The 20,016-nt window shown below is 37.0% G+C and overlaps 1 protein-coding gene across 6 annotated transcripts in view; it reads right to left on the bottom strand.

Annotated features, from left to right (window-relative positions):
- Window positions 1-631: 631 nt before the first annotated feature.
- The window catches only part of LOC120428565 (G-protein coupled receptor 52), a 103,087-nt gene continuing 83,702 nt past the window's right edge, over window positions 632-20,016 (bottom strand). For 5 of the 6 annotated variants that reach the window (XM_052709283.1, XM_052709282.1, XM_039593600.2 and 2 more), the window contains exons 2-5: window positions 19,448-19,650; window positions 19,248-19,388; window positions 10,669-10,927; window positions 632-2,513 (exon numbers count right to left, since the gene is read on the bottom strand). In XM_052709283.1, the coding sequence (XP_052565243.1) occupies window positions 1,937-2,513; window positions 10,669-10,927; window positions 19,248-19,388; window positions 19,448-19,454 (984 nt within the window). In that variant the 5' untranslated portion in view covers window positions 19,455-19,650 and the 3' untranslated portion in view covers window positions 632-1,936. Of the gene's footprint in view, window positions 2,514-10,668; window positions 10,928-13,054; window positions 13,478-19,247; window positions 19,389-19,447; window positions 19,651-20,016 lie in introns of those variants that run through there. The other variant, XM_052709286.1, reaches the window with a different exon arrangement.

Here is a 20,016-nt window from a genome sequence, read left to right as displayed (position 1 = left end):
TAATTCGTAAATTTCTCTGAAAATCCACAATGTTTTTACAATCGTCTTTAAATAAGTTGAAGACTACCGCAAGAGAAACAAATTTCTTTAAACACATTGCTCAAATACTGAGATGTTCAAGACAAATCTTCAAAATACAAAGCGTAACGCCTCTGGTTTGCAGAGAAACCTCTTTTCAAGCGGAGGGGTTATGCTTTTTTTTACTTCTTTTTCTCGGTCGTCAAAAAACATATTGACAAACTTCTGAAAGAGATTTATAAATATGCACACGACCTGCAAACTGCATTGAAAAGATTGCAAAAATGTTGCATCATTCCAGAGAAAATGTCAAGATACAAAACGTAACGCCTTTGCGTAATAAGAGGTTTCTCTGTTTTTTTTTTTTTAAGCAAAACCACTTTTTTTCGCGTTATAATTTGTATTCCAACGATATTTTGAAACAACGCAACAATCATGCATACTATTTTTTTGCCAACTGTTTTTTTTTTTTTTATTTCAGATGAAAAAATTGAGGCGTTACGACTTTGCGGGTTCAAACAGGTTTCTCTGTTGAACAAACTAACATTGTTGTTGGATGCATTTTTTGGATTTTCAAATTTGTTGCATGTCAACCAAAGAAAACAGGAAAAAACACATGTGACGTTTACCTCAGCTGACAGTAGTTAATAACCGTTTGACAGTTCCGGTTTGAAAGATTGTACCGAAAATTGCATGCTTTCAATATGGTGTTTTGATTGAGTTTACGGTTTTGTGATAGCTTTCATGAATCCATGAATTCCATTCATTAAATCGTGAATAAAATTTCACGAATTCATGAGCATCATTCAGCGAACATTCGTGGTAGTTGAGTTTATGCAAACGTCGATTTCATCAGGACTGGCGAGTCGGAGCCGATGTTGGTGGAGCCGGGTCTTTTTGAGGATCCAGTGTCGGAGTCACCAACATCTGAGAAGCTGGAGTTAGAGTCGGAGTCACTAAATCATCAGCATCTTTTTATGGGGGTTTTTATTGTAGTCGAAGTCAGAGTCGTTGGAGTCGGGTCTTTTTGGAGAGCTTGTTAAACTTTTAAAAGGCTGAGTCGGAGACGCTCTAAACGCTACCCGACTCCACAGCCTTATCCAAGTTAAACTCACTTGAAAATGTCAATAAAAAGTCAGACCCTGCAGAATTGGATCTCTTTTTAAACTACGAATTCCTACACGGAGAAAAATCAGTTCCCAAAATTGTAAACAAACGTTCATGAAATCGGGAACCACGAACGATGTGTTTAAATTCCATGTACGTTTTTTAAAAACACTTTGTTTGTGGTTCCCAATTTCATGAACACTTGTTCACGATTTTGGGAACTGATTTTCCTCCATGGAAAATCATACGTCAGCAAACTTGTTGGGAACTAATTTTGACGTCTTTTTCAGAAACGTTCGATTATTCCCGTGAAGTCATGTAGGTTTGTTTCCAAACTAGGCATTTAGCATCCTGGCAACACTGACACCTGCTCGCAGTTTCTAGCAACATTCAGAATGTTTTCTTCCCGCACCCAAAGAAACACTACTAATAAGTACAATGTTTAAACACCGTTACGTTACGTTACCTTGTATGCTAAGAGAATGATTGTTCTGAGATTTACTACAGTGTTTTCTTGTTTTGTCTTAAAAACCGCCCTTCCGATGAGATTTCTTAGAAGCGCTCGCACACTCCTATCCGACTAAGAGCCCTTAAGTTTAGTGTAATCGTTAGCTAGGTGTTTGACGGATGTTTTAAAAGTACAACAATGTAATTGAAGTTTGCTGTCCACGCTTGGTTTCGCATGCTGTCCCGGAAGATGGTGGTGGTGAGGTTAGGTGAGCGTCCTTTATTGGCGTTGCGACCAATGACTGGCTTAACAGGAGTGGCGGCTGGTGATTGTTTTGCTCTCTCGCTCTTTAGAATGTGTGGCTTAGTCGTCCGGATCGAGCCCGATCAGTTCGGCCTGGAGGCGGCCCTTGGTTTTGCAGCAGATCGTGAGGAAGAGTAACCGCACCAGGAGCCGGAACTGCTGCGACATGCTCGTCATGATGATGATCTTCCAGAACGAGTTGAGGATGCCGAGCCAGACGGCGCCGAACTGGATGAGGTGGTTCTCGTACGGTTCGTCCGTGATCAGCTCGTAGATCCGCAAGCCCATGTACGGACCCCACGAGACCCAGAATGAGAACACCAATGCAAATGACATACAGTGGCTCGGATTGGCCAGATTCTCGGCCAGTGCCGTGGCGTACTCCTTATCATGGATCGGTGCTCCCGATCGCACTTTACGCATCATCGTAAAGATATAGCCATAGTTGTACACGATCGAGATTACACTCGGCCCCAGGACCAGGATTGCCAGCGTTGCACTATAGGCGGCCATGTTGCCCCACTCGAGCATGCAGATGTGGGTGTCATTGTCGTAGATGGCCTTATTGTAGCCGAGCAGCGGTGGACAGCATAGCATCGCGGCCGAGATCCACGTGAACGCCATCCAGCATTGGCATCTGTTACAATGGTTTCGTTTTCGTTTGTGTTCGGGTGCACGTGTTGTGATTGTGTTGTAATTTGTTGTTACAATTCGATCAATTTTAGTGTGATTTTTTGGGTAGGGTTCATCACGTGGGGTTCGGTACAGGGAGCGTCGGGCGTTGTCGGTTGTTTGGTGGGAGAAAGAGAGAAACAAGAGTTAGCTTGACACACGATCGGGGAGAACTGTCGGTTTTGGATAAGCGGCAGCTGGCAGCACTTATGGCACTTGGCATGGTTAGTATACTTTACAAAGCAGTCTCGAGGTGAGGTGAGCAATACAGTGTGGGTTCGGGGCGGCCGTTCGAGACTCGATTGAGCGGGATAAACAATAGTGAAAAAGTAAAAGGTAAAAGAAAAAAAATAATTAAAAGCTTTAAAATTAAAAATGCATTAAATTTTAAACACTGAGACAAAATAATAGTTAAAAAACTCTTTTCAAATAACAAGCCGTATCTTGAATTTTTTTAAACGGTTATTGTCTCAAAAATTCCCAGTACAATTTGGAGATGAAATTTTTATTTGGCATTGAAAAGTTTCGACAAAATCTATTTATTAACATTTTTGACATTTTTGCAATTCCAATTTGTAACTACTTGCTTTCTCAAATGACGAAAAGTCCTACTTTTCTTTGTTGAAAATTACTGTTCTGAAAAATCCATTAAAAGTTTAATTTTTCTGCACCTGTATCAAAAAATAATTTTATGTTTTCAATACTGTTTTGAAGTTTGACCCCTATCTCGACGAAAATTACATCCAAGCGGGGAAACAATCTCGTTCCAAAACTTGTTTTTTCCAGCACTCGTCATATTTTTTCAACTATGTAAACCTCGTTAGATAAATGTACGACTCGTGCTGGAAAGATCGTCTTTTTGCAACTCATTGCATAAACAACTACCGTCATCAATGTTAACATAGGGTCTGGGGGGTTGAGATTGGGTCATAAAAATTTCTTCATTTTTGTATAACCCAATCTCACCCCCCATACACAATGTCACCCCTAATGAAGGTATTTTAAAACAGCATTTCAAGCGCAAGAAATGAAAAAAAAATCATTATACAAATCGTATCAAGCTATTTTCGTAATAGTTTTCAAAAGGACGTAAGAGCCATTGGTAAACCCTTTTTGCATCGGTATTCGACCTACTAACGAAGAAAAAAAAAAGATTTAAAAATGCATAAGATTGTTTATCTATACGTCCTTCAAGTGCCCTAAACTAAAAATAAATGAAATTTTGTTTCAATTTGGTGTAAAAACTATCTTCAAAATCCATCATTACTCCCCAAGTAAATTTTTTTTCCAGGAGTTCTACAAGAGCTCTTCAAGATAGCTACATCATAGCAGTTTGGACCGCGGTAGGATAAAACTCTCTTTAAGTACTCTTCCAAACTCCTGAAGAAGTTTTGAAGAGAATTTTATCCTACCGCGGTCTAAACTGATATGCTGTAGCTATCTTGAAGAGCTCTTGTAGAACTCCTGGAAAAAAATGTTACTTGGGTCATTACTTTATGCATTACACAATTGTAACCAATTCATCTTGATACTTTTGTTAACTTTCCTAACTAACTTTAAAAAGTATCACTGTTTACCTGTGTCCACGTGGTTTTTGGATGGTCCTTCCTGGGCAGACAGTAATAAAAAAATTCATGCCATTTCAATAACAAATACTGTTAAATTAACAGAAAGTGTTATGGAATCTTCTTGAAAAATCCATTTTTGCATAAGGGTTCAATAACAGTTCATATGTTATCATAACAAAATTTGTTATTGGTCTGATATTGGTTGAAAGCCAAAACAATTTTGGAATAACATTTTTTGTTATGGAAGAATACCTCCAACTGTTATTGGGATGATCGAATTAGTTGTTAAAATAACAAAAAATAATAACAAAGATTTGTTCCAAGAATAACTCAAAATGTTATTAGTCTGTTATTACAATAACAATCCAATAACAAAAAAATCATAACGACGAATAACAAATTTTGTTAAATAACATAAATTTTTATTCGCCTTGTATTTTCAAATATGAAAAAAGTTATTATCACGTTATTTCCGTCTGCTCGGGTTAACGATGAATTTTATTTGTATAAAAATTGTATTGAATGACGAGTTGTCTAGGGGCCATCTATAAACCACGTGGACACTTCTAAGGGGGAGGGTTTTTTTTGTATGGCCAACAAGGGGGGGGGGGGCGAGTTGAGATTTCAAAAAAATGTCCAAATGGTAAGTAAAAAAAACAACAAAATTACATCATAAATGTAATTTTTATGTTTGGTATTTCATCTCGATGAAAAACGAAAGAAGCAATGTACTAGCTGTAAAACTTTTAGGATAAATGTAAGGTCAATGTAAGTTAAAACCATATTTTCAAATATGGGGGTAAAAGTACTAAAATTTGACTCTTTTATGATAATATTAAAAATAATTGGGTTTTAAAATGAAGCTTAGATTGCTGATATTATTGTTTACTGGGATAAAGCTTATTTTTCTGAGTATAATGACCCTTTGTACGACCACAAAGAGTTTAAAATGGTTTTTTAAATCAATTTTGAAAAATTAACCTCGCGGTCCTTCTTGATAGAAAAGCTCCTACTTGACAGCTCGTTCCAAAGGGACCACAGTTGATCCATCGAAAAAATGTTGTCTTGTGAAAAAAAAAATTTGCATTAAAATGAAAAAAAGTTATCAGAAATGGTTTTTAATCGTGTTTTTTACCGTTGTACATAAAAATTGACATAGGGCTTTAGTACCCAATTACAGTTTTTGTCGCACAAAAAATATTTGGAAAATATGGTATTTGTCTCTATTTTGGGCGTACTAAGCAGATCGCACTTTTAATTTGATGTTTTCTCAAAGGATGCTATAGTTTGTTTTACATGAATAAGTTGGTTTTTTAATGCTTAAGCTCGTACATTATCAATATTTTGATAGAAATACCTTATATCCCTGTGAAAAACTAAAACTAAAACACTTTTTGCCCCTATTTTGGGGATATTGCTCCTAGCATACGACCTTCTTTGTGCATATTTTCGGCCTACCTTCTGATTGATTGAAATCTCGAAGCACGTGGCGAACTTTTTTGACGTACGGTTCAGCCCTAGCTCGTACAGTTCAGCCCCAAAAAGTACGGTCACCAAACAGGCTAAATCGTTGTGCGGTTTCAAGCTACAAATCATCATTAGAATGATTGGTTTAACCAGTAACAGTTAAATTACGTGCATAAATTGAATGAGCATAATTTATTTCATTAATTTATGAGCTTTAAACATCATTAAATATTTGTTGCGCAACCAATTAATTAACCCGTACTACACGAGTAACGTCTTTGAGATGTGAAAGGCGCGCACAGACACTCACAGTTTGTAGATGAGCAGTTCTCTAGGATTTCGGTCATTCGATTTTTTTTTGTATTTTTTAATCCGACTGAAACTTTTTTGGTGGCTTCGGTATGCCCAAAGAAGCCATTTTGCATCATTAGTTTGTCCATATAATTTTCCATACAAATTTGGCAGCTGTCCATACAAAAATGATGTTTGAAAATTAAAAAATCTGTATCTTTTGAAGGAATTTTTTGATCGATTTGGTGTCTTCGGCAAAGTTTTAGGTATGGATATGGACTACACTGGAAAAAAATGATACACGGTAAAAAAAAATTGGTGATTTTTTTATTTAACTTTTTGTCACTAAAACTTGATTTGCAAAAAACACTATTTTTAATTTTTTTAATTTTTTGATATGTTTTAGAGGACATAAAATGCCAACTTTTCAGAAATTTCCAGGTTGTGCAAAAAATCTTTGAGCGAGCTATGAATTTTTTAATCAATACTATTTTTTTCAAAAAATCGAAATATTGGTCGCAAAAATTTTACAACTTCATTTTTCGATGTAAAATCAAATTTGCAATCGAAAAGTACTTTAGTAAAATGTTGATAAAGTGCACCGTTTTCAAGATAAATCCATATTTAGGTGACTTTTTTGAAAATAGTCGCAGTTTTTAATTTTTTTTAATAAGTGCACATGTTTGCACACTTTTGGAAAAAATATTTTTGAAAAGCTGAGAAAATTCTCTATATTTTGCTTCTTCGAACTATGTTGATACGATCTTTAGTTGCTGAGATATTGCAATGCAAAGGTTTAAAAACAGGAAAATTGATGTTTTCTAAGTCTCACCCAAACAACCAACCATTTTCTAATGTCGATATCTCAGCAACTAATGGTCCGATTTTCAATGTTAAAATAAGAAACATTTGTGAAATTTTCCGATCTTTTCAAAAACAATATTTTCAAAATTTTTAAACCATGACTAACATTTTAAAAGGGCGTAATATTGGATGTTTGGCCCTTTTGAAATGTTAGTCTTGGTTTAAAATTTTTGAAAATATTGTTTTCGAAAATATCGGAAATTTTCACAAATGTTTCATATATTAACATTGGAAATCGGACCATTAGTTGCTGAGATATCGACATTAGAAAATGGTGGGTTGTTTGGGTGAGACTTAGAAAACATCAATTTTCCTGTTTTTAAACCTTTGCACGGCAATATCTCAACAACTAAAGATCGTATCAACAAAGTCCGAAGAAGCAAAATATAGAGAATTTTCTCAGCTTTTCAAAAATATTTTTTCCAAGAGTGTGCAAACATGTGCACTAGTTTAAAAAAATGAAAAACTGCGACTATTTTCAAAAAAGTCACCTAAATATGGATTTATCTTGAAAACGGTGCACTTTATCAAAATTTCACTAAAGTACTTTTCGATTGCAAATTTGATTTTACATCGAAAAATGAAGATGACAAATTTTTGCGACCAATATTTCGATTTTTTGAAAAAAATAGTATTGATTAAAAAAATCATAACTCGCTCAAAGATTTTTTGCACAACCTGGAAATTTCTGAAAAGTTGGCATTTTATGTCCTCTAAAACATATCAAAAAAAAAAAATAGTGTTTTTTTGCAAATCAAGTTTAAGTGATAAAAAGTTAAATAAAAAAAACACCAATTTTTTTTTACCGTGTATCATTTTTTTCCAGTGTAGTCCATATCCATACCAACAACTTTGCCGAAGACACCACATCGATCAAAAAAATCCTTCAAAAGATACAGATTTTTGAATTTTCATACATCATTTTTGTATGGACAGCTGCCAAATTTGTATGGAAAATTATATGGACAAACTAATGATGCAATATGGCTTCTTTGGGCATACCGAAGCCACCAAAAATGTTTCAGTCGGATTAAAAAATACAAAAATTAAAATTGAAGAAAAGAGACCGATTTCGTAGAGAATTGCTCAGATGTGTCAAATGGACTGTATATACAGCCATCGTCTACGAAATTAAGAGAGTAACTTTGATTAAGAATATAATTGATTGGTGTCAGTTTAGTGATTGTTTTTTGAAACGGGATAATGCTAACCGCCAATAAAAACCTATTGCTGGTGGTTTGAGATTTGGGGGAAGGCTCTCATTCGTGTGCCGAGTGATGAAAGCCGTGACGCTGAGTGTCAACAAGCGGTAAGCAAAAGTGGTGAAAATTTTGGACCTAATGGGCAACTAGTAATTTTCCACGAAAAATTTGACGAGTGTTTAAAAGGAAATAGTGAATTATTTTTGCCCACCAAACTGAAGCTAATGACAGCAAGTATCATTCCCAAGTGGCAGTTTCCTGCAAATTGACGGTGGAATGCACAATTTCGTCCAATTAAGTTTGGTAGGCTCAATATAGGTACTAGGCCCAAAATAGGAACAAATACCCTATGTCGAATAAATAAAAACAAAAAAAAACGCAAAATATCACAAAATAAAAATGAAATTTTTACGTTTCAAAATGTAAATTACATAGATTTTATTCAATAACCCTTTCGGCACAATATTTTGATAAGTTTAATTGGTTGAGTTGAAACAAATTCAGAACAACACAATTAAGCCACCAATTTCCAAAACCTGCTGTTCCTATTCAAACATAAGTCCTGATCCCCAGTTGACGTTTCTTTTAACAATTTAACAGCCATCACGACATCTGACGTTTATGTATTTGATTATTTCTCTTAAAAAAATAAAATTTTGATAGTTTTGCAGTAAAGACAATTTGAAGGACGCGTAGATGAACAATTTAACGTATTTTTGACGTTGATATTTAGTAAATTGAACGTAAAAGGATCGAAAAACGGCTTAGTTTACAAATGGAATTTAGGATTTAATGCAAATCAACCTGAGATTTATTTAATATTATGTACCTTGTCGGTATTGCATCTAAAAATTAAAATTTGAATATTTAAATGAATAACATTTCAGTTTCATTATTGAATTGAAACCGTAGTAAAATTAAGAAAGAAAACAAATATTGCAGGTAATAACTGTGCATAAAAAGGCGAAAATCATATCTAGCAGCATTTTTACAAAGCACAAAAAATCCCATCGGCATCCACAAAGGCACCCCACCCGGTTGGGCAAACATGTTAAGCCGCCCGCGTCACCTCCAGTCTGCTCATGATATTATGTGATTAACGAAGTAGGAAGATTAGTAGAATCATGGAATCATCAAATCAGGTGCAATTAGGGAGTTTTTGGAAAGATTGGACAGAGAGAGAGTGAGAGTGAGAGAGAAAAGGCGCTCTACCGTTCTACTGTTTTTTTTTGTGTAGTAGTGTGAAAGTTTTTTTTGTTTTTGACTAGGAGGTCCTACTACACTACAAGCGACAGGGTTCTAGGGTCACTACAGAATTCAACTCTACGTGTGGTGTGGTACTACTATGTACATTTTGGTATTTTTGAGTGTTGAGAGGAATTTGGAAACAAAAGTTGTATGATACAAGTGTACAGATAATTGCGCTTCTAGTTCAAACTAGTAGCAGATTCTTAGTCCTAGAAGCTGTTCGATCAATATTTCGAAGAAACAAAAGAAAAAGACAAATACTCCTGAAGGTGTGTGTGATCGTATCGAAAGAAATGAAATGACTTTAAGTACTAAAGAACAAACTGAATTGAACTAAATATCAAACCTTCCATTCCTATAATTTTCATATCGAGAACAGTAAAATAGCACACACCAAAAACGAATACATCGATTAATAATTGGATAAAGTGTGTGGAGAGTGTTGTTGTTGTTTTGTTGAAAAAGTGATGATCGTTCGTGAAGCGATCTGTCCCTCAGGAGATCTCAATTCAACTGTACAAAAACTACGATTTTAAAAAGTTTAACCATAAACAATTCTAAAAAGGGAGAAAAAGAACGCTTGAGCACGAACAAACATGAACATAGATCGTGAAAGAGTGAAGATATATAGTAACACTTGCAAGTATATAGAAAAGAACGTTATCAAAACTTGAAAGTTTCATCGAAAAAGTTAAAAGTCAAAGAAAATCAAACCGATTACACGGAAAACATGAGACTACGAGTTTCGGATTTGGCAGCTGACTGATTTTGACTAGTTTTTTTTATTTATTTAATCATTCTAAGACACGTTCAAAATGGATACCTCGATTTCGGTACAGAATAGTAAAGTGCAGCCTGTGCCGGGTTTCTAAAGGGTACCTTGGTATTCAATTTGGTTTGTGTAACAGTGTTGGAAATGTTTTGTTGTAGTTGTTTTTTTTTGGGGGGAGGTCCCATGCTTTACATGCAATTCTCATTTGGTTGTAAGAACACGCATTCGCACACGTAGATCTACGTTGGGTTTTGTTCTGATTGGTGGTTGTTGTTATTGTTTTTTATTGTTGTTGTTGCTGATGTTGTTGTCAACAAGGCACAATGTGTTTGTGTCGACACCTTTCTCAACTACCATGGTGGATTTATATTGTCTTGGTTGGTTTATGTTTGGGAGCAAAAAACAGATACACACATACACACACACAGGTGGGAGGACAATAACAACAGAGAGGATCCGCGGGAAGATCCTGAGAGATTCGTTAGGTTGGTCATTGACGGAGGGGGTGGGAAGAACCGATTGATGTAGTCGCACAAATTTTGATTAGTAATTCGCTAGTAGATTCAGTAATAGCAGTAGTATAAGTCACAGATGGTGGTGGGACAGGTCTGGGACCGTCCTACACACGAGAGGGGGGCCACAAACACTCTACAAAGGTGGGGGTTGGGGGGGAGCAAAGGGACATCACATCCAACCGGGATCATTTACCTGGTTTTAGTTTGGATCGTTTCATAGCGCAGCGGTTTCCTAACTGCGAGATAGCGATCGACGGAGATCCACATGAACGTGTACACCGAGATCGACCAGAGGGTGACCTCGAGGTAGCCGACCAACCGGCACACCACGTCCCCGTACACCCAGTGGCCATAGAAAGCCGGATAGACCGAGAGAGGCACGATGAACAGACCGCATAGCAGATCGGCGACGGCCAGCGACAACAGGTAATAGTTTATGACCTCGTGGGGACCTACGGGTTAGAAACAATAGATTAATGAAAAGATTAAATTTTCTTTTTGTTTAAAATTAACTCTTTACAACGCATTTAGGACACACGTTACTGGTTAGACCTTCCTCGCATGGTTTTTTTATTATTTTAAAATAACTTCTGACAGTGTAGCCAAATCATCATACTATATAATTGATTCGAAATTTATTCAATTATATAAAAAAGATTTGGGTCCGAAAGTCGAACTCAAAACTAACTTTGTAAAGTTCAATAAATTAAACTTATGTCTCAATATCTCAAAACAGTGTTACCACATCGTAAATGATTGTCGCAAAAGGACTGGGCGTCATTTTCTTCAACATTTACAACATAAACTGCCAGATTTTCAATAAATTTCTTTCATTTGAATAGTCTTTTGATAACCGTGTTAAAATATATACAGCAATTTCACGTCAAACCAGCAGGATCCACATCAAATGTGCTCCGATTTGGCTTGGGAGTTCCTTAGCTAACAAAATAAGACCCGTATTTTTTGTTAAATAATTAGGATGGTCCTTTCCGAAATATGGTCTTAAAAACTACGTTTTAGAACGATTATCATTTATCAAATCATATCTCTGCAACAGCTGAACCGCCACGTTTAAAAAAGATGTTTAGTTGAGCTTTTAATAAAAAAAATACTAAGACATTTAAAAAAAAATAGCTAAATACATTTATAGATAAAATGAAGACTTTGTTTGCTAATTTGAAAGTCTCGGAAACAAAGAGCACAGAGTTAAAAATATATTTGTTTAATTATTTTGGATGTTTTACGTTACATATCTAAAAATTGTGAAATCATATCTTCGAATCTGGCTAATGGATTTTAGCAGGATTCGAAGATATGATTTCAAGAAAATAAAAACAGATTTCGGTACAGCGAAACGCGATGTGTTACGTTCTTCTAATTTTTCGGTTTCTCTGGAACTAGACAATATTTTTGCAACCTTTTGAAAGTAATTTGTATGTTTTGTTCAGATCTACAAAACGCGTCTTGAAGCTTGCAAAAATATTGTATGGTTTAAGAGAAATCGACGAAACAAAAAGCGTTACGCCACCGCGTTAAAAGAGGTTTCTCTGTATATCAATCGAACATAAAGCAGCATGCGTCTCCAGCAAAATGTACTGGGAACTCATTTCGATGGAGAAGCATGGTACTTTGAGTTTGATTGATTTGTATTAAAAGCTCACCTTTTTTAGACATGGCCGGCTAAAATTGGTTAAAAAACGCAATTTTTAGGACAACCCTATTTCGGATAGATCCACCCATATCGCAAAAATAAGGGTTTCATTATGTTGGCGAAGGAACCCCCTAGAAAAATTAGAGCTTAGAATTAAGTTTTCCTTTCCCTGTCCCCTTCCTTAAGTAATTTTTTTGCAGGTTTTTTGATAGTTTTTTCCTGCTCCTGTCACCCCCTTTTCAAAGTTCAAAACATCGAAAGATTATTGTGTACTTAGTAATAGTTGAAAGGAACCCCATATCTCTATTTAATGTATTTTAAATATCACAACTTGTACACCGATAAGTACCACTAATAAAACAAAATTGAATTGAATTGACAAATTAGAGCTAAATCGGATCACTTTTGTTGTGGAATCTCCTGGTTTGACGTAGAATCGCTGATATAAATATCAAATCAATATTCAATGTTGAGCAATTCTCCACTAAAACCGTAAATGGATTTTATTTTTTATTTTCATTTGGTTCAAACTTTGTGGAGGTCCTTCTCTATGACCAGAGAAGCCATTTTGAGTCATTAGTTCACCCATACAAGGCTCCATACAATATTGGCAGCTGTCCATACAAAAATGACACGTAAATGTTTGATAATCTGTAAAATTTGGGATAATTTTCTGATCGATTTGATTTCTTTGAAAAATTTGTAGGTATTTATAAAGAGGAACACGGGTTTTATGTGCTGATTTCAAATAAATTTACTAAAATCCATTTTTTTTAAATTTTTGAAATGGTTTATGGGATAAAAAACAGCAATTTTTGTGCGCCCAAATTGATGTTCACATCGGGACTGGCAACACCAGCCAGCAACAGTCAACTGTTCGGTGCTCCTCAAACTTTTCGATTTTTTCGCCGTAATTAACAGTGCTTACCCGCGAGTTTGCTGCTCCAGCATGCCAAGGGCCGGCCGTGGCCGTGGCAGTTCGAGTGCGGCCTCGAAAAACCCGCGAAGCTCATCTACCGGCAGAGTGCAGAAAGGTAAACACACCAACGCCGCATCGACCGCCATCGCGCACGGGAGCGTCCCCGGTGACGTCACCGATCCATCGTTTTTACACGTGTCATACCGTCCACGTGAGTCCCCCGTACGAACGAGACAATCGACCCGGGCATCCGGAAGCACTTCCGACCAGCAGCAGCAGCAGCAGTCCACCAGCACTACGACAACAACCACTTCCAACGTTCCCACCAGCAACGAATTTGAGATGCTGAGTGGAGAAGAAAACAACACCGCCAGTGACAGCAGCAGTGCTGGCGACGACGATGACGATGATGAACTTGCGCGCAAGCAAGGAAAGCAGAAAAAGTGTAACTCTCGGAAGGAACGACGTCCACCTCCCGCATAGTCATGAACTATATAACTACTTTATGACAAATAGTTACTCAACTATTTATCAAATGGTCTCAACTATTCATTAAATTGTAACCCAACTATATATGTACGATATATCAAACCATCAATTCCATTCCCAAAATAGTTTTGGTCGATTTTACTATATGAGAAATTAGTTGTTAGGCAGAAAACTATATGAGGTTTTCATACATATGTAAATATTTTTATAAACTTGGATTTTACGTCAAATAGTCATTACCCAAAAAATTGACTATTCCCTATATAGTTTCTGAAAAACTACTTTACCGACACTACTTTGCCGACACTTTAAAAAAGACCGCAAAAATGAACCCTACAATTGTTGTGATAACTACTTCGGATATAATCAAATATGATTTTTAAGTTCTATCGATAGTTGGTGAATGTTTACCGCCATTATATGTGATGTTATTTACGTTGCTGCCGAACTGCTGCCGCCTTATCCGATTGATCTATATCTGTTGGTGGTTTTTCAGTGGTTTTGGTGACATGTTGTGTTAGAAGGGAGCAAGCTCGGGGGCAAGTATTTTTCGATAAGTCCAAGTAGTCCAAACAATTGACTAATTTTATAGTGAACAGTAATAGTCTACCATGTAGTACACATATTTTTGGTGTATGGTAAGAACAGCATGCCTACTTTTTCTGGAATAGTGAAAGTCAATTTCATGAGCCCTCGTAACATTTTTCTTCTTTTGGGGAGTTTTCTGATAATCTGAGGAGAAGTGGGGGTGTTGAAGGTTCTCTATCATCCAGAGGAATCGACTGTGATCAATTTACTTGATAAAAGTTGAAATTTTTGTACCAATCGTTTAACATATAGTTGGATTATATAACAAACTGTAATTGTACTCCATACTGTTGAAATATTGTTTGAACTATTTGGACTTATAGAAATTTTTAATTCAAAATAGTATGGTGTATAGTAATTTTACTTCATGTAAGTTGACAAATTATTTGGATTATACAAACTTATCGAAAAAAATGTGGCCGCCATCAATTGTGTTCTACTATAGCATTTATAGTAGGTTTTTAGTTCTTACAGGTTCTGACTATAAAAATCTAAAATCTGTGGAATTTTGCTATATTGTTCTCAATAAAGTTGATTAATTGTTTGAACTATTTGGACTTGTACATTTTTTCGTTGAGTCACGTTGTCTAAACAATCCGAACTGTTTAGTGTAAGGTTATTGTACCCCAAATAGTTCAAAAATAGTTAGAATCATTAGATTTACTTCAATAAAAACGTCATCATTTGACGATCAGTTTCGTTATGGTTTTGTATAGTGCCGTAACTATATGATAATGGTTAAGTATGTGGTAACTACATCTCTTTTAGTAGTAATATAGTTTGGACTATTCCCCCGATGGTTTTTGATTATGCGGGCTCCAATTTTTGTTTTGGATACGTTGGTAGACGATGTTGACGAGTTGCTTGAGGGACTCCAATATTGTCTTAAAATTAGTAAAACTTCAGTGCAAGTGATTACGCATAAAAAACAGAATTTCGACTTGGTGGTGAAGAAGTTGAAGTTACGAAACTTCAAATTCTTCACATTTGACCCAGCAGAGAAGGTCCCAGTGAAGATCGTCCTTCAGGGATATCCGGACCGCCCGATCTCCGACCTGGAAGAACACCTGTCGGGCGTCAAGGTTAAGCCTCGAGAGGTTAAGGTGCTCTCGAAATCGACAACGGTGACAGGTACGTACACATTGTACCTCCTATACTTCGATCGTGGGTCGGTCAAAATCCAGGACCTACGGCGGATCAAAGCACTGGACGGCTTCTTCGTGACGTGGCGATTCTACACGAAGAATCCGACCGACGCAGCGCAATGCCACCGCTGTCAAAAATTCGGACACGGTTCAAGAAACTGCAATCTTCCACCCCGGTGCGTAAAGTGCGGTGAGACCCACTTCACCGAAAGGTGCAATCTTCCGCGGAAAGACCAGCTGGGGGAAAACGCCCAGCAGCACAAAGCGCGCGTCAAGTGCGCGAACTGTGGTGGAAACCACACGGCGAATTTCCGTGGCTGTGCCGCGCGGAAAAAAATACCTCGAGGAGCAGGACAAGAAGAAGAAAGCGCCAGCGTCCCGCCAACCTCCAAAGACTTCGAGCACGAACGCTGCAGCAGCTGGCGGCGAAGCGGTTCCAACCCAGCGTTCCCTCCCGGTTGGGGAGGTTCGTAAGCTAGAGTAGCCGCTTCTGGGAGCGGTACTTCACCGGGACAAGCAGACGTTACCGGAGATGACCTCTTCACGCTTCCCGAGTTTTTCGCTCTTGCTGAAGAGATGCTCACGCGCTTTCGTGCCTGCCGGAACAAGGCAGAACAATTCCAAGCTCTTAGTGAGCTGATGATGAAGTATATCTACAACGGACAAGCTGCCTTGTGCAGCGAAGTTTTTCGACGTCAAAAGAAAAAACAAACTGTGATCTAGATTTAAGCTTTTCTATTTCTATCCTTTTCCTTAGCAAATTTCGAAGGTTTTTTTTTTAATAATTTTTCCTTCTGTTGGCAAATCCATTGTTAGAATATCCAATTACATCAAAATGAACTATAGTACAAATCATAGTTGAAAGGTACTCCAAAACTCTATTAGGTTATAAGAATTACGAAATTGTGAATTGATTATTTACTAATAAAAACTAATTGAATTGAATTGAAAAATTGATGTTCATCATTTTAAAGCATACATTTTTTCTCGTCTTTTGCAACCAGTGTCATTAAGATTGATGCAGGGAATCATGAGAAATAACCGATTTTGTTCTTCAATCCGACAGAAAGACAAACGATTTTAGGCAAGTAACCTCATATTGGCGCCACCTACATTTCTAGAGTTTTTTTGAAAAGGACCTATAAACTATTGTCTTTCAAATGTTTATAGGACCTATTCAAAAAAACTCTAGATTTGAAACACAGTCGCGCTGCAAAACCTCAATCGAAAGTATTTTTTTGATAAAATGCACCGTTTTCAAAATATAGTTGCTTAAAGCTTAATTTTAACTGAAAAAATCCCGTTTTTTTTATTTTATGAATAGTATCCAATAGTTGCCCATTCCTGAAAATAATGTTTTGGAAAACATCAAAAAAGTTAGGATAAAATTGCTTAAATAAGACATTAAGGATTGGACCTCTGGTTGCTGAAATACAGCAAATCGTCGCCGTCGTGCTAACTTGTCGCACGTGCATTTTGGGCCAAATTGAGTTAAGAACGCAATTTTGTGCAGCTCACAATGCCTCACCTTTTTACCTTCACAGATCCTCAAAATTCGATTTCAATCCTGAGATATTCAATAAAAACCGAAAAAACTCCGTGCATTTTTGTCACTTTACATATGAAAGTAGATTCAATCTTGTCGTGCGATCTTGTCGCTCCCTAAAAAATGATGTAAGTGCGACAATTGGCCAGAGGGATTTCAGGTCAGAACGCGTTTGACGCACGTGCAAGTTAGACTCCCGTAAACATTTGTAATTATAACTCGGGACTCCAGCAACCAAGTTCAACTAAACTTCGGGACAATGCACAGAATGGTCAGCCAAACTAAACGTGTTTGTTATTGTTTACATTGCGTGCTCTGGTTTTTGTTTATTTAAGGTTAAACATTAAAACGCGTTTTTCTCGGAACGTCGAAATGGCGGGTGCGACAAGATAGCACGACGACGTCGAAATAAAAGAAAAACAAACAATAAAATTTAAGTTTTAAAGCCTTATACAAACATTCCCTCATTTTCTAATGCCAATATCTCAGCAACTAATGGCCCAATCTACTATGTTAAACAATGAAAAATTTGTAAATGTCTTATCGAATAAAATATTTAGAAAACGTTGGAATCAAGAATAACATTTCGCAAGGGGCAAACATTCAATATTATTTCATTACGTTATATCTTGAAATCGGTGCACTTAATCAAAAAATTTGTAAACTACTTTTGGATTGCGAATCCAATTTTCCATTAACAACTGAAGTCAAAAACGTTACTTAATCCACCATTAGGTGGTTGGTGCCTTCCTCACATGTTGAGTGTAATGCTAGGTAATATATGAGATCCGGCCTCCACAAAGTTCATAAATAACACTTAAGTGCTTATAACTTTTGATAGGGTCGTCAGATCTTCAATCTACTGAACTCGTTGGAAAGGTCTTTTGATTACCTATCCAACGACAGGTCGCATGATAGATCCGGACAACGTATTCATCGAAATATATGAGATCCGGCCTCTAAAAAGTTCATAAATAACACTTAAGTGCTTATAACTTTGGATAGGGTTATCAGATCTTTAATGCTTTGGACTCGTTCGAAAGGTGTTTTGATTACCCATCCAACGATAGGTCGCATGGTAGATCCGGCCTACGTTTTAATCAAAATATTTGAGATCCGGCCTCAAAAATGTGTATAAATAACACTTAAGTGCTAATAATATTTGATAGGGTTGTCAGATCTTCAATGTTTTGGATTTGTTAGAAAGGTCTTTTGATTACCCACACAACGATAGGTCGTATGACAGATCCGGCCAACGTTTTCATCAAAATATTTGAGATCCGGCCTCTAAAATGTGTTTAAATAACTCTTAAGTGCTTATAACTTTTGACAGGGTTGTCAGATCTTCAATGTTTTGGACTCGTTAGAAAGGTGTTTTGATTACCCATCCATCGAAAGGTTGCAAGACAGATCCGGCCAACGTTTTCATCCAAATATCTGAGATCCGGCTTCTGACAAGTGTATAAAAAACACTTAATTGCTTATAACTTTTGGTAGGGTTGTCAAATCTTCAATGTTTTAGACTCGTTAGAAAGGTCTTTTAAACACCTTTCAGAAAATGTATAATATGCCAGGTTTTCTTACAAAAACCACCCTTTTTACAATCTTCCGGACTTTAGTCAAAATCGTTTTTTTAGCATAACTTTTGAAGTACTTTACTAAACTTCATAATTTTCAATAGGGACTTATGGGACCCTAAGACGAATCGAATGAACCAAAACGGTCCAAATCGGTTAAGCCAGTGCTGAGATAATCGAGTGCATATTTTTTGGTGCACAGACCCACATCCCTACACACACACACACACACACACACACACACACACACACACACACACACACACACACACACACACACACACACACACACACACACACACACACACACACACACACACACACACACACAGACATTTGCTCAGAATTTGATTCTGAGTCGATATGTATACGTGAAGGTGGGTCTAGGAGGTCAAATTAAGAAGTTCGTTTTTCGAGTGATTTTATAGCCTTTCCTCAGTAAAATGAGGAAGGCAAAAAGTGTTATAACTGTTTTTTTTTATTTTTTTTTCCAAAAAAAACAAAAAAAAAATCAAAAAACTATAACTCGGCGATAACATTTTTGTCCATACTCTGTGGCTCAAAAGTTGCGGGTTTTGTCTCCATAAAAACAAATCAAAAATTAAAAAAATATGGATTTTGGGAATTTGAATTTTTGTTCAAAAAAGTTAAATGTCGAAAATTTAAAAATCTTCAAAAAAATCCTTGTACCTTGCATAGGTGAACCAATGACATAAAAAGGCTTCTTTGGTCAAAGGGAAGGCTCCCACAAAGTTGAGCCGAATAAAAACTACAAAAAATAAAATTGGTTGAAATCGGCTGATTTCGTAGAGGATTGCTCAGATATTTTTAAAAGATCGAAAACAGTGCCAACTTACCCTTAAAGTTAAGATATGTAGCAACTACAATGAGGTTGGCTAGAATGATGGCGACCGCTAAGATGAGAATGATGGTTGCCTGCGTGAGTGCCTCCAGGGTTGAGCCGGATTGCAGTGGACTCAGCCCGTGCATCGTAACCCCTAAAAGTCAAAAAATTTAAAAAATATTGAACAACAAAAAATGCTATGAAGTGCCCTACCTCGCATCCGGTCATGACTTGTTGGCACCGGAAGAAAGAAAATTGGCTGGCGATCCGCACCTGAGTTGTTCGACAAAGTCCGATGACGACGACGACGATGAGTCCCTGTGGTGGATCACCGGGCTGGAAGCTACGCACATTGATTGGCACTCATTGACCGTGCCGTGCCGATTGACTGCCGATGATGGGTCTGGGAATCAATCCTGCGAGTTGGAAGAGGAAAAGTGTGAAAAAACAATCGTTAGTTAATGGAGGTTTTGACCATTTCACCATCAATCATCGGACGGGATTCCACTGGGGACATCTAGTGACAGGGCGGACAATTTTTGCCTCAATTAATTTTCCGAAACGCGCAAATTTAATTTTCACAATTTCCCATCGTCACAGAACCCGGGTCGATTGACACAAATGGCCACGTTAGGCCCCAGAGGGACATGTTGTTGTCGGCCAGCATGGTGTGGCCGTAATGAGATTGGAAAGATAAACTATGTACACACCTAAGGGAGGGGTCGCCATTCTTGACCTGTGTGCGAATATGAGCATTTGACTCCCGAGTTCAAACCAAAGAT

The sequence above is a fragment of the Culex pipiens genome, chromosome 3 (assembly GCF_016801865.2).
Source record: "Culex pipiens pallens isolate TS chromosome 3, TS_CPP_V2, whole genome shotgun sequence".
Classification (NCBI taxonomy): Eukaryota; Metazoa; Arthropoda; class Insecta; order Diptera; family Culicidae; genus Culex; species Culex pipiens.
The sequence above is the reverse complement of the archived record's forward strand: the minus strand, read 5'-3'. Positions and strand labels throughout refer to the sequence as shown.